The following is a 15,554-nucleotide window of genomic DNA, read 5'->3' as shown; positions in this document are numbered from 1 at the left end:
CTGCTTTCCTTCAAGTACACTCTATGCAATTAAAAATATGAGACAGACTCACATCCTTGTGGAAAACATTCCCATCAAAATCTTGATTAGAAGTCTTGACAGTCAAGTCAAGTCATTATGGATGGCCATAAGCAACCATCCTACAGGGCCTCAGGATTCAACCACAGGCAACTAGCTAAACATGCTTTGAAAGAAATGTAATCAACCCAAGCTCCACTCATTGTGAAAGATAATCATTAAAATAGAAGTCTTACCAGAATAGGAAAATACACAAACTCCATGTGGCAGGTTGAGTCATCACAAAGACAATTTTACAGATATCTCTACCTTTTGCCTTTTTTGTTTCTCCATAAAGAAACCCAGCTACAGATTTGTGTGCTATTCATTACAGTGTTGTCTTAATTTTGTGCTTGAAAATCAAGGGAAAAACTTCTTAGTCAAAGACTTAAGAAACCCATGTACAATATCCTACTGCAGTAGAGTGCTGTCAGTCCTATAGACCTTACAAATTCAAGAGGTGATTTACATCTCCTGTGAACTTAGCTAGAAGGTTATTCTCAAGGAACACACACACACACAGTACACATCTCACCCCCACGCTTTCTCACAGATTTTTCTACTTTAATTGTCCTGAAATTATAGGATATTTGCTCATTCCTACAATATTTCTTATATTCATATGCTATAACTTTAAGATTCTTATCTCCCCTTTGACACTGGGACAGTGACAGAGTCAGCACAATGAAGACTTAGCAGCATGGGTTACTAGAATCTTCAGACAAAAGTTCCACTATTTTGCTTTCACTAACTTGGCATTTTCCCACAGTCATGTTGTAAAAGTGCAAGGAACCCATAAAACAATATGAAAGAAAATATTGTGGTTTCCTTTTTCCTAAGAAACGTAGGCATCAAATTCTTATTATTCAGTCTCAAGAGCATACATGTGGCAAGTAGGGAGATGGGGGGCTGGGGGAACCAACACTTCAGCACTACAGGGTCAGAAGAAACTTACCTAGGAAACATAATGGCCACACTATTCACACTATCCCAGGTGGCACAGGAGTATCACTTGCCTGGGACCTGGTGTTCAGTCTGGTTGACGAATCACTCCAGAACACACAGTATCCACCTTCTTTTTCCCAACTCCACCACCCGTCTGGTCCAAGTCTTTGGTAGGCATTAAGTAATTACCAAATGGTACCCATCAGACTGGAGTTTCCAAAATACATATGAATCCTTTCTCAGGTGATTTTAAAGGGCAGAATTTAAGACATGGTTCACCAGGAAGTCTTACTTAACTTTATGAGTACTTTCTAGAACCTTGATTATTTTTAAAACTGTCATTATAAATTTTGTATACCTGTCACGTCTTCAAATAATTATTTTAAGAAATATTAATTAAGCCCTGCCTTATGACTGTCAAATAAATAGTATTATTCCCACATCATTGATAAGTCAAGAGACAAGAGAAGAAAAGGCACACTGAAAGCACCATTGCATCAGCTAAAATTTAACTCTTATTTGATTTTCAACTGGCACTGGAGAACATTAATAAAAGAGGTCCTAGAGATTTTTTAAGTAAAAACTGCTTGTCTCAGAAACTAACACACCATTGTAAAGCAATTATACTCCAATAAAGATGTTAAAAAAAAAAGAGTAAGAGCAACACATCAAGAAAGGGTCTACAGATATAGATATTGAAAAGATAATAATAGAATATTATAATAGACTTTTGGATAGTAAAAAAATAAACTACCCAAACTCAGTCCAAAAGTGTATAGATACAGTGAATAGATAAATGTATTCATTCATTAAATAAACTGAATTTGTAATTAAAAAATTTCCCACAAAGAAAAGTAGCCCCAAGTGGCTTCCCTGTAAAAAAAAAAAAAAAAAAAAAAAAAAATGCTTGTCCATCTTTTCTTAACTGAGACACATCCATAATTACCACTCTTTAACTCCTCAGCTTAGCCCCATGTTTCCTGCAGTAATGGTATCGTTCTCTCTCTGCAACACCTGTTTTTCTACCCTGCAGGCTATAAGAAAGAATATTAGAAGATACTGCCAAATACTTTTATATAAATCTAGCAGCTTTCCTGAATTAGTCATTGGAAGGTAGTTAATATTATCTGGCAAAATATTTATTTTTGACAGAGAGGCACAGCTAACATAAGGCACCTGCTTCAAAGTAAGACCTTTTTGTTGTTGTCAACCATGCGGGACAACACTGATTCAGATTCTGATGGTCCACGGAAGTTCTTAGAATTACTCTGTGCTGAAGCAAAATGTGGAGATTAATGAAACTCCACAGATAGGCTTGGGTTTTTAACTTCAAAATTATAAGATACATGAAATGCATGAGTGCTATTATTTACAAAGACATATGTATATGAATATACACTTCCCCAGACCCAGCGAGCTCACCTTCTACTTCTTCTTCATCACACACATGCTTAAGGAAGGAAGCCCCTCTGTCCAGGACAGCTTCATCCTCCATCCTATAGTAATAAAAAAGAAAAAAAGAATGCTCAGACTTCTCCTGGAGTGAGCCACTGGACACAGCCCAGCTTCTGGGCAGGTGAACCTGCAAGCTGCTGTTCATGTTAACAGGGCAGAGTCCCTCTTCCTTTGGTGTCTGCTGCTGCTTCACTCCTTCAGCTCCTCTCATTGGTGCTTGAGAATATGCCGGTCCCACATAGCTTCAGTTCTAACCTTGACAGGGCACCCACAGGGACAGGTAAGAGAAAATCATCTCGATCCTTTAGGCTGGATGCTGGGGGTTCTCCCCTTTGGGATGCGCCCCCAAAAAAAGATGAAAGGAAAAAAAAATACCAAGAGAGGAAGTTTGGTGTGCCTGGAGTGCTCGTGATGATCGTTTGTGGAAATCCAGCTTCAGTGCTTAGCTCTTTAAACACCCACTGCATAAAAATGTATACCCTCACACACACACACGCACACATGCACACCCACCCACGCACAGAAAGCGACAGGGAGTTAGGCTAGTGCACAGTGGAAGCCTAGCTTCCAGCCAGCCTCTTAATACCAGCACAGCCCAGTGTTCTCTGTTGAGTGGCAAGCTTTGAGTCACATGTTGGCCTTACGGAAATCTGACATCTGAGGATTATCCAGCAAGCCGGCTTCGGCAACAGTCACATATATATGCCACCCATTCATTCATTTTCCACATTCTTAATCACACGTCTCTCTCTATGTATATCTGTCCCGTTAACTCTTCCCTGAAGGGCATAAAGTTCTTCATTTTGTAGCCACATTATGCTGTCCTCCTGTCTCCTTACATAATAGGATGTCTGCAATTTCCTATGCTAAATAAGACCTCAGGATCCAACCAAGTAAGGACAGCGTTTGTACGGCCTCCAGATGCCAAACATGTCTCTGGTTTATAGAATAAGTTAAGGTTTATTTCCATATTCTGTGACTTCTTTTCATTGCATTAACTTTGACATACAGAATTCCATGAACTCTATTTATAGTGAAAGCAGAAAGAAATCCCGAATTGCTCAAATGCTGCTTGTGTCGTACCGGTCTAGAAACAAAGAACGTTCTCTGAGGAGAGCTGTCCTATGTCATACCGTACATGAGCTCTACCAGAGAGTGAAATGTTCTCTGTATTCCATTCATCCAGTTATATGCTCGGGTATTGAATACTGTACTGTAGGTCTGTTTTCCATACTGTCTGTATAACTTATTCTTGTGCTTCCCATATTTGTTATCATCTATGTGATATGCACTGAATCTTTTTCTTCCTTTCTATTTTAGGAGCATCTCACAAAGCAACCATCTGAGCTTAAAAAGTCAGAAATATGGTGTCAGGTAGACCCGGATTCAAAAAACCTAGTTCTACCTCTTAGTATTTCTATCACCTAGAGCAAAGTATCCAACTTTTTTGAGCCTTGGTTTTACCATCTCCAAAACAGGGGGAGATAATATCAACCTTGTAGGAAATTCAAATCAGGTAACACACATGAAAGCACTCTGTTTTGTGCCTAGCACCTGTTACATGTTTAATAAAGGTTTGTTTCCTTCCTTTCTTCTTCACCTGACCTTTATTGGTGGACAATGCCATTGAGAAACTCATTACTTTTGGAAACTTGCAGAATATCCTTTTTCAGGGATATGGGTCTTATACGTAAAAGTTCATCTTTTTTCCTTTTCTCTACTCAAACTAAAAATATAAAACTAAATAAAAACAGGACATGGATCAGCCAGCAGGATCACAGTAGAAAAGAAAATGCCTTGAAGATCTGAGAGGTCAAGTCAGTTACCAGCCTCTGTGAGCCTCTGGTTCCCATGAAGATTAAATAATCCAACATATTTACTGATTCAGCAAATATTTATTTAGTGTCTGCTATGTTCCTGGCACTCTTGAGAGGGAGGGGAATACATTTTTGAATAAGGCAGACAAAATGTCTCAAAAACTAATAATAAATAGATGAACAAGGTAATCTTAGCATTAATTGCTTTGCAGAAAAAAATAATAATAAGGCAGGGGGCTACTTAGCATAAGGTGGTTCAGATGTGGATTCTGAGGAGGTGACATCTGAGCAGAGATGAAAATGACAGGAAGGAACCAGGCATTTGACAATCTGAGGGCAGAACATTCCAAGCAAAGGGAATAGCAAGGGCAAAGGCCTTAAGGTGGGAAGAAGTTTAGCATGTTATAGGAACAGAGCAAGGTCAGTGAGGCTGCACAGATAGACAGGAGATCAACCAGAGGTGACAATACAGGAGGGAATCAGGGCCATGCAGCTCATGGTAAGAAGTTAGAATTTTAGGTGTTACGGCAGCCTCTGAAGAGTTTCAAGATGGAAAGTGACTTGAGCTGTTTTGCCTTTTAAAGGATCACTCTGGGGCTTCCCTGGTGGCGCAGTGGTTGAGAGTCCACCTGCCGATGCAGGGGACACGGGTTCGTGCCCCGGTCCGGGAGGATCCCACATGCCGCGGAGCGGCTAGGCCCGTGAGCCATGGCCGCTGAGCCTGCGCGTCCGGAGCCTGTGCCCCGCAACGGGAGAGGCCACAGCAGTAAGAGGCCTGCGTACTGCAAAGGGAAAAAAAAATAATAATAATAAAGGATCACTCTGGCTGCTATGTGAAAAGTGCATAGTCAGGAGACAAAAGAAACTAACAAACTATCTCAGGAGCCCAGGGAAGACTATGGGAGAAACAGGTTTCAGAGGAGGAACCAAGGGTTCTTTTCTGGCCACTTTATGGTTGAGATGTTTATTATATATTAAAAAAGAACTGTCAGGCACACAACTAGATGGAGGTCTAAGGCTAGAGCTCAGAAGCCTAAGGTTGGAGATAAAAATTGGGGAATCAATGAATAAAGGTAGTATCTGAAGCTATTACTAGATGAAATTCAGGAATAAAATACAGAAGTAGAGGAGTTGACCTAAGATCCTGTGCCAGGCATGCCGGGCATGCCAACATTTACAAGCAGAGCAGAGGAACAAAAACAGCCAAAGAGGTAAGAGGAAAACCAGGACAGAGTGATGTCAAGGAAGTTGAGGAAAGAGGAGAGGGCCGTTATCGAGAGGCTGAGAAAGACGGAGACAGAGAAGAAAAACTTGGGTTTGGCAATATGGAGGTCATTGGTAACGATGACCAAAGTACTTCAAACATACCATGCACAGTGCTAGACACACAGGCAGCATTCAGTCATTCCCTCTTCTCTTTCCTGCCCTCCTCCATTCATTCATTCAGTAAATATTTGCTGAGTACCTACTAGGTGCCATGCACCCTTCTGGGCACTGGAGATACAGTGATGAGCAAGACAGACAGAGGTTCTAGTGTAATCATATCTGCCTTCTCGAAGACTTCCCCTAGCAATCTGAGGGCTGGTCCAAAGAACAAGACCCCATCAGTAATACAGCACTCGTAGACCTAGGTAAGGATGACAGCTTAATATAATGGAGAAATTTCCTTAAAAGGCCTTGGAAACACAACAAAATCCTGGAGTCCTGTACTACTGCATCTACATTCATAGTACTGTCTCCCCTTCAGGAAACAAAGAGTAGTGTGGCCCACATTTCTTCTCAGAACAAACGCTTTCCATTCCTATCAACCTACAGAATCCAACACAATTTCCTGCAGAATATCATTTCTGTACCCCACCATTAATCACGCTGGTCCCAAAGTCATTTACTGACTTTTCACACATTTCCTAAATACGATGTTTACTAGCCTTTGCACCTAAGCCCTTCCCAAAATCGCATACAACAATCAATCAAAGCAGAATTAAAGGAGGAAAGCAGTAACAATTGAAGGAGACCGTACAAACGTGAATGCCCAGAGCCCTCTTCCTGGGTGGAGAAAACCATCCAGCCTAACTGAAGCACTGTCCCCAGGCTCTGTCTGAGTTAGAGAGAGAATAATGGTTGGGGCATTCTTTGGCTCTTTGATACATATTTCACATTCCCTCCAAGACTATACATAGCAAGTAATCAGAAACCTAGTTCTTTCTGATGGACAATGCAGAGAATCTGTAAGCAGTCTCCTCCTCCCTGTAGGAAGTGAAAAAGAAAATGCAAACTGAAAATATAAAATCTGCACGCCCAAAGCAGCCCTTTCCCGGTCAAGACCAAGTGCAGCCTGGCACATCTGGGCTTTTGCACCAAGTACAGGGATTTTACAGCTTTCTTCCATCTTTACACCAAAAGCGTCAATTATTTGGGTTTGTGTTCGCCCTCCCCACCAAATCCTCTCAGCAGTTGCTTGCTATTATTAGTAAGACAGAGATATCTTTCAAAATGACGGTCTGACCCAACCAGATTTCCCCTCTACCAGTAAGAAGAAATGAACTCATCTGGTCCCTAATCAGGCCCCCAAATCCATTCTGAAATGTTCCTTTCACACGAACTGCACTTGCTGAAAACAAAGAAGGGAAGGAGCATGCTTCTAAACAGCTCCCTAGGTTGCTCGCATCGCCAGCGTGAGGCAAAGTTCAGAACAGATTTGCAAGCTTCTCACCATCATCACGGGGATAAGGGTCATACCAGTCAGTATAAAATCCACACGGGGCCGATACTGCCTTCCTTCAACAGGGCCTCTGACAGTAGAAGTTCGACCCCTTCCCCAGAAGTCCACACAACGTGGGGCTTCTCTCATCCTCCATTATTCTGGGACACAAAAGTGATTTAACTGTAACACATGTCAAATCTGCTGCGAAACGGACCAGCTCTCAGCAGCCGGTCCTAATCGCCGAACAGGCTTGTAAGGGTGACTTAAGCCCGGCACGAGAAACATGTGTGCAAAACTGTCAGCCATTGGGCCATGGGCACCCATCTACATTCCACTCCTCTGAGTTCCCACCCCTAGAGCCCTCGCCAACTGCCAACGTGCTCACCAGCTAGTCCACACAGAGCAAGCAGCTGCCACGCAACCCGTCAGCAAGTGGCAGGCCGCCAGCACACAAGTTTCAGAATGCGAGCCCTGTCACAGTGCTGCTAAAGGTTGAAGGTCTTTGGTGTGCTAGCCTTTAGATTAGCCTCACTTGCCCTCCCACCTCCCTTCTCCCATCCCTCCCCTGTTCTGTCTCCCACGCCAGCATTTCACTCGTCTCTATAGTAACAGCATCTGGTTTCAGGGTTATAACTTTATGCAGAGCAATTCTCCTCCTAACTGAAGGCTTTTGCCAAAGGATGCACTAGCAGCAAAAAGGCTGCTGCTTAAGGTGGAGCCACGTGTTCCCTTGCCACCCCAGGACCGCGGCTATGTTCTGAGCTGCAGGGTCACAGCCGCAGCAGCACCCAGACCCAGGAAAGCGGAAAACAGCCCTCTGACCTTGGCACACTGGTGTGTACACAGAGGAATCATTCTGGGGCTGTAGCCCCACTCCCAGAGCCAACCCCCTCTCCTCCACACCCTGTTCTCCACTTAACCAAGCCGCACGTGGATCGAATGAACAGTGGGGCTTTCTGACTGCTTCCAAAAAGGCACCAGACCATGGCACCCTAGGGAGCAGAACGGTTCCAGTTGTTCACAAGTCCATACCCGACTTGGACACCACCAGTTCTTTCCATGCATACAACTTAATCAGTTAACCTCACATTAAAGCTCATCTCACTTTATCCTCACTAGCTGTTTACAACAGCAAGGGAACCCCATAATCTCTCACTTTACAACAGCTTTCCTGTGCACAGCAAATGTTTACACACATGCCCGCACACACCGAAGTGACGCACGCAGGGGAGTGGACAAATACCAGGAAGTGAAGAGTTGTATTATTAGTATTAGCTGTTGCTGTCGTGAAAATTATATTTACACTGTGCATAAGGGCCTTTCCTTAAGGACTAAAAGGGGTTCATCTCAAGTCTCAGAGCTCAAATGCAGGCTCTCCTTGCTCCTTGGCTGGTCTTAGATCAGATAGGAGGCAAAAAATCAGTATTTTCACAGGTCTTTTTCAGGAGCCACACAGAATGCAACCACCAGTACTGACATCTAAAATTATACCCTCACACACACATCCCCGAATTCTATTTCCTATTCAACTCATCTCTAAGAAGTGGGGAACCGTTTTCATCACCCATTATTTGCCAACGTGATGTTTTCTTTCAAAGTTTGTAAACCACACAGTGTTTTACTGGTGCCTTTGTTGTTTTGGAAAATCTGCTGTCCACATTTTCAACGTACACATAAAGAACAACATCGGTTCTCCAAAGCACAGGCGACAGGAGAGAGTAATCCCAGTGGCTGCAAAGAGCACTGCCATCTCTCGGCAACACGTGTTCACTACAGGGAAGTGGACAGCAGGGGCGGAGGAAAAGCTGCAACTGTTTCCTTCCTAACTTCACCTCGTCGGGTACTGAGAGGGCCTTCCACTCCCGCAGGGAGGAAGGGAGAAGAACGCGGGTGTGGGCTTAACTGTAGAGACTCCTGGAGCTCTGGACGTAGGTGCTGGGAGAAAGAAACATCAATGTGGCAAACCTCATAAGCATGACTAATGGCAGAGGCGAGTCCCAGCGATCAGGCGGCAGCAAAGCAAAGCAAATCCCCTCCACAGAGTTCAGGAGTGCCCTCAGCAGTCTGGAAATGTAAACAGGCCCGAGGTCAGGGAGAAAGGGGTGACAGCCCCACACGAAATCAGACTGGATAAAAGGTGAAAATGGAATCCAGAGCCGGATCACGCCAAACATAATTCTGGATTTATGAACTGCATTAAAAGTTCATTTGCACTCTTGGGCATTTATCCTAAAGAAGTGAAAACTTATGTTCACACAGAAACCTGTACATGAATGTTCAGAGCAGCTTTATTTGTAATAGCCAAAAACTAGTAATTAGCCCAGATGTCTTTCAACAGGTGAATGGTTAAACCAACTGGTATATCCATACCATGGAATACTGCTTAGCAGTAAAAAGAAACAAACTATTGGTGAAAAAAAAGGAAATTGAATGAATCTCCAAGAGATTAGGCTATGAAAAAGGCCAATCCCAAAAGGTTACATACTGTATGGTTCCATTTATACAACATTTTTGAAATGACAAAATTTTAGATGCGAAGGACAGTTAGTGGTGACCAGAGTATAGAGATGGCAGCGGGTGGTGCTCACAGTTATAAAAGGGCAACATGAAAGGTCCTTGCTGAGTTGGTCCTGTTCAGCATCTTACCTGTGGTGACAAATACACGAATCTACATAGGTGATAAAATTGTACAGAACTGAAAACACACACATACACCCATACAAAGAAATAACTACAAATAAAACTGAGGAAATCTGAATAAGTGGATCATAAGTGATCAGTGAATCATATCAGTGCCAAAATCCTGGTCGCGATACTGTACTAAAGTTTTGCAAAATGTTAACGGTGGGGAATACTGGCAGTATACAAGTGATCTCTCTGTATTATTTCTCAAATATACATGTGAATCTACAATTATTTCAATAAAAATTTCAATTTAGAAAAGGTCATTTCAAATCTGCTTTTTAAAATTTCCCCTGGAAACTTTATTTAATATGATGGCCAGTTACAGAAGCTGGTCCATCTACACATATGCAGAATCAGGTAAAAGTGAGTGCAAATCCCAGATGTGCCCTTTAGTAACTGTGTAACCTTGGGAAAGTTAGTTAACCTCTCGCTTCAGTGTGCTTTAAAATGACCCTAAAACACTTCATAAGTGATTTAGGGTATTAAGTAAGTTCCCAGAGTAAATATATTCAATTAATTTTAGTTGAATCTAAATCTAAGGTCCCAAGGGTCCAGAGAGTATAGTAGAGTTATTAACAGTCTTACAAGCCCAAAGGCCTAGTTCTGTCCCCATAAGCAAATGCATGGGAGTGTCAACTGGGGAGACCAGCAATAAACTGCCCTTCAAGGCCAAGGATCAAACTCCTCTCTCCCATCTTCTGCATGTTGGGGCAAGGTCTCCTGCACTGTCCTCAGACTGCTGACTGAGCTCTGAAAGGCTGGAGCAGGCTCAGCAATAAAGGACAGGGAAAGAACTAGTAGCAGGATGGAGACAGCATGAAGGGAGAGGAAGGGCCTGGAGGCTCAGGGGAGGTGACAGATGAAGGGAGAAATTGTAGAGAGGGTATTAAGTGCTGAAAAGGGAACGGCTTGCCTGACCCCCTGGGACATCCGCCTGACTTACCCTTACACCGTTTAATTTTTTTTAATGGGCTGATCCACTTGCTTCCGATCCATATGCTTCTGCTTCTGACCAGACTTCCTACATCAAAAATTCAGCACTTTGCCCACCGAAAGTTTTCTCAGAGTTTTGACTGTTAGGAACAGGAAAAGGAGGCTCCCTTCTCAACTCTTAACTTTCAACTGCCCTTCTTCAAGGGCCCAGGTATGAAAACAGAAAGGTCCTAAGAGAGAGTTCAGGCGAGAACTGGAAGGCTGGGGCTACTCCATGGGAGAGCCAGGAGGGAAGCAGTGGGCATATCCATCCTGTCCCCCAAATCCTCCCTGCGGCCAGCCCTCCAGCCAAGAGCCAGACCGAACCAGCAGCCAAGTAAAGAAGGCAGAGCAAAGGAAAGAAGGGGAGGCCCACAGGGTAAAAGTGGGGGAAAGGGCATCTATAGCTGGAAACCCATCCTGCAACGCATGTGCCAACATGTCCAGGCTTAGAAGTGAGTGTATCGGGGCTGGAATGCTACCTGCCCTCCCACCAATGGCTTCTAACTGATCTTCCTGGCTCTGGACTCACTCCCCACTTATCCATCCATCTACAGAACAAATCTGGTATCATTCTTCTTTTAAAGATCATTCATTACATTGAAGATGAAGTCCAAACTGCTCAACATGGAATTTAAGGCTTATCATGAGCCCTTCCACACGTAGCTCTGGCCACTCTCCACGCCATTCCATTCCCTGAACAGGCTACCATACCTTCGTGTGCATGCTGTTTCCTCTAAATACCATGTCATCCTAGTTAACCCATTCTTCAAGATCCAACTCTCTAGAATGCTCTCTACACTCTCAAACACATCCTTCCCCAAGAAGAGCCATGCTTCTTCCTCTGTTCTCCATTGGCTCCTTGAACGTGTCTGCTTCTCACGCAGCAGGTACAACACTGCACTATCATTTATTTAACCTCAAGCGACTGTCCTTGGACACATCATGGCAGTTGTCCCCACCACCGTATGAGGTCTTTGAGAGCAAGTATCATCTTTCTAGAGCCTTTCTACCTCCAGGGTCAAGCATAGGTGCTACACATAGTAAGTACTCATCAAATGTTGATGAATGAATGGATTGATCAATCAACCATTGAGGAAGGGGTACAGTGAGGGTACATACATGTTTGGTACTAAGTGCATCTCTAAGTGTAAAGACCCTATATGTAGTTTTCAAACATGAACCCCATACACAAGCTAATTTTCAATTACTTGTCAAAACACTGATTTGCTCCAAAGTCAGAGGGGGAAATGGCTATGTTGTATCCCTTGAAAAATGTTACGTCTATGGATGAATTAAGTGATTTTTTAAAGAATAATCTTAACTATCTAATTTTTTCCTTGTTGCCTAACTTTAGAACTTAACCTTTCACATAGACCGTAACTGCACTGTGATATGCAGAATTAAGTTCAAATGAGAATTTCCCCTTGTCTGCTTAAAACTAAAAACTTAAGAGGTACCTAGATCTGTCACATAGTAGGTTCTAAGTAAATATGTGCTTAACGACTATATGAATGAATGAACTTAAATCACAGCTTATACTGCTTTAAAAATCCAGAAGAGGGCTTCCCTGGTGGCGCAGTGGTTAAGAATCTGCCTGCCAAAGCAGAGGACATGGGTTCGAGCCCTGGTCCGGAAAGATCCCACATGCCGTGAAGCAACTAAGCCTGTGCACCACAACTACTGAGCCTGTGCTCTAGAGCCCGCGAGCCACAACTGCTGAAGCCCGCGTGCCTAGAGCCTGTGTTCCGCAACAAGAGAAGACACCACAATGAGAAGCCCACACACCGCAACGAAGAATAGCCCCCGCTCGCCGCAACTAGAGAAAGCCCACGTGCAGCAACGAAGACCCAATGCAGCCAAAAATAAATAAATAAATTTTAAAAAATAAATTAATTAAAAAAAAAATCCAGAAGAAGCATGAGAAGCTATGAGAAAGCTCAGTTTTGTTCCTCAGGCCTGAAACTGGACAAATAAAACTCTGTAATGTGTTTAGGTAAACCAATACATAAGCTGGATAGCAACTACCTGAAAAAGGAAATTAGGATTTGAAATGTCAACATAAACTTTGAGCTCTGGAAATTGCAGCCTAACTTTAAATTTATACATAGTTAATGTTAACTGTCTGTAGTAATTAGTACAGGGATAGCCCGGATATCCAGAGTTAATTCATACTTCCCATTTGAGTCTGTGACTTTGCATACATTCATTGTGGCTTCTACAGTGACCTCAGGTCAGATCCAGGTTGGCAGGTGGATGGGGACTCCAGAGTAGGTGTTTGTTCCAGGACACAGTGCTGGGAGTCAGTTGAATGGCATCTGCGCAGGTACAGCTCCTGAGATCCCACCTCTGACACCCAGAGCTAACAGTGGAGAAAGCAGCCTTCCCTTCCCAACCCTACCCAAAGTGGCAGCCACACCATTCACATCTTCCATCTTGAACCACCACATCTGCTGGCAAGGACAAGGCTCCTGGCATTTTACTGAGCTCTTGCTACATGCCAGGCAATGTGTTAAGCACCATGCACGCATTATTTCATTCATGATGCTGTAAAATTTTGCCTATCTGGCTTAATAATAAGACAGGGATGAAGGTTTTAGCTAAAGGACTTCAATACCTGTAACAATGTAGGGACTGAGAGTAGGGATTCTCATCATCGATTAGTTCCTTAAAAGTCCCACGTTTAAAACATTTTCTACACGCCAGGTATTGTGCTAAGCACTTTACAATGCTTGTTTGATTCAATCCTCATGACAACCCCATAAGGTAAATACTTTTAACATACCCATTTACAGTTGTAATTTGAAGTTAATAATTTACCCAAAATCACACAGCAAGTGTGACAAGAAGACCAGGCAGGAAGTTTAACTTAACCACTCTCTCATACTCCTTCAAAATTAACCAACCGATGTCCATCAGGGATTACCTTCAAGAATTTTTTTTCATATTACTTAACTTCAGTATGCCTTCCTATAACTTCAAATTATATCACTTACACTCACCTCTTTCCCTATCTTGGTGTATCTATGGGCCAGAAGTTGAAGTATCCTCTAACAGGCTTCCCAAATAAATGTCTTTATTTTTATTCAGCAAACACTTAGGTTAAGCTTACTATGTGCCAGCCACTGCTGTAACTGCTTTACAAATATCATCAGCTCATTTCATTCTCACAATAATCTAATGAGGTATGTACCATTTTTATCATCAACATCTCTGAGGCACAGCGAGATTTAGTTACTTACCCGAAGTCACACAGCTAATAACTGTCGAAGTCAGGATTGAAACCCAGGTGGTCTAGATCTATAGGTCTGTACTCTTAACCACTACATGTCATGCTGCCTCCCTTTAGCTAATTTGATTGATCTGTTCCAAACTCTTTAGGAACCCAGGATCACAAATTTAAACAGACCTTTGGTGAAAGAGCAGACTCACCAGAATACCTACAGAGTATACAGACCCTTGACATTCATAAAACTCCTCCCCAACCCTGTTTTGCAAATGCTCAAATTCACAAATATCACCGTAACATACAATTTCTGATATAATGTGTGGTCAAGTGTAACTATACGAGTTTCTGAATTCCCAAGGAAAAGAAGGCTACCGGGATGACAGGCAGTGCAGGGGGTGGGCCATCCACCAGGCTCAGTCTGGGCTCACCAGTGGCACAGGGGGTCACCACTAATGTCTCTATAAAGCACAAATGACTACATGGTATGACCCTTCAGGGCTCCCCGCAAATAGCCGAAATCACAATTGTTAGGTTCACACAGGCCAAGGATCTACTGTACCAAAGTGAGAAGAGTACATCGCTCATGATACGGGCTCTACCATTAAGCAGAAAACCGACTTTATCTCATAAACTTTATAAGTACAGTTCACTGTTTCATGAAGATACTTCTCTAGTCTATTTTCCCTTACCAATGCCTCTTTCCACAATACTGTTCAAAGTTTATCCTTCATTTTCCTCAAGGAATCTCTCAGTGTATATACTTGTGATCAAATTTTCCAAAGTTTAACTTCTCTACTCATTCAGTTAACCAATTTATTGAGTGGCTACTATGAATAGGCCTTATTCTAGGCACTAAGGATAAATCCATAGTGGAAAAACATACAATCAACAAAATTCAAAAGTAAATTGTATAATATGTTAGGGGGTGATACTGCTACGGAAAAATGTAAGCAAGGAAGAGATTTAAGGAGTGCTGGTGGGATGGGGTGGGAGCAGAGTGACTCCCAGTGGCTAGAGCAGTGTAGGATAGGAGATAAGTCCAGAAAGGTCAAACTAAAGGAGGGGCAGGCTGCATGGCCTGGGAGGCTATTCAAAGGTCTTTGACATTTACTCTGAGCAACTAGAAACCACTGGGGGTTTCTGAGCAGCCATAATATTTCCTCAAGCTTACAGTCTTCTTTACTTTTTTTTTTTTTTTTTTTTTTGCGGTACACGGGCCTCTCACTGTTGTGGCCTCTCCCGTTGCGGAGCACAGGCTCTGGACGCGCAGGCTCAGCAGCCATGGCTCACGGGCCCAGCCGCTCCGCGGCATGTGGGATCTTCCCGGACCGGGGCACGAACCCGTGTCCCCTGCATCGGCAGGCGGACTCTCAACCACTGCGCCACCAGGGAAGCCCTTCTTTACTTTTTAAATCTTTGTCATTATATAAACATTTCCATTAAGGTCCTCCCCGGAACCTACTTCTACTCAGAAGGTCTTCCAAGGGCCACAGCACAGAAGGTACAGGCAGGGTCTGCTGGGGCAGCTTCCTACAGCAGCCAGGCCGGAGCCGGCTTCAGTCCTCTGTGTGCAGATCAAGGAGCGGACCAACCCACCTTAGAAGACTTTACCCCCAGCATTTAGCACCTACACACTGACTTCCGCCTCATGTCAGTCCTCTGAACTAAGGCCAATCTGCATTAACTTATT

At 43.2% G+C, this 15,554-nt stretch overlaps 1 protein-coding gene across 7 annotated transcripts in view; it reads right to left on the bottom strand.

Moving 5' to 3' along the window:
- The window catches only part of SLC4A4 (solute carrier family 4 member 4), a 350,238-nt gene that overhangs the window by 296,383 nt on the left and 38,301 nt on the right, over positions 1 to 15,554 (bottom strand). For 2 of the 7 annotated variants that reach the window (XM_082838376.1, XM_082838377.1), the window contains exons 1-2: positions 2,833 to 3,100; positions 2,425 to 2,498 (exon numbers count right to left, since the gene is read on the bottom strand). In XM_082838376.1, coding sequence (XP_082694502.1) covers positions 2,425 to 2,498; positions 2,833 to 2,960 — 202 coding nt within the window. In that variant the 5' untranslated portion in view covers positions 2,961 to 3,100. Of the gene's footprint in view, positions 1 to 2,424; positions 2,682 to 2,832; positions 3,102 to 15,554 lie in introns of those variants that run through there. The other 5 variants (XM_082838379.1, XM_082838374.1, XM_082838380.1 and 2 more) reach the window with 4 other exon arrangements.

This window comes from Leucopleurus acutus (assembly GCF_964270905.1).
Source record: "Leucopleurus acutus genome assembly, chromosome: 4".
In the NCBI taxonomy this organism is placed as follows: Eukaryota; Metazoa; Chordata; class Mammalia; order Artiodactyla; family Delphinidae; genus Leucopleurus; species Leucopleurus acutus.
This window is presented reverse-complemented; position numbering and strand designations above follow the sequence as displayed.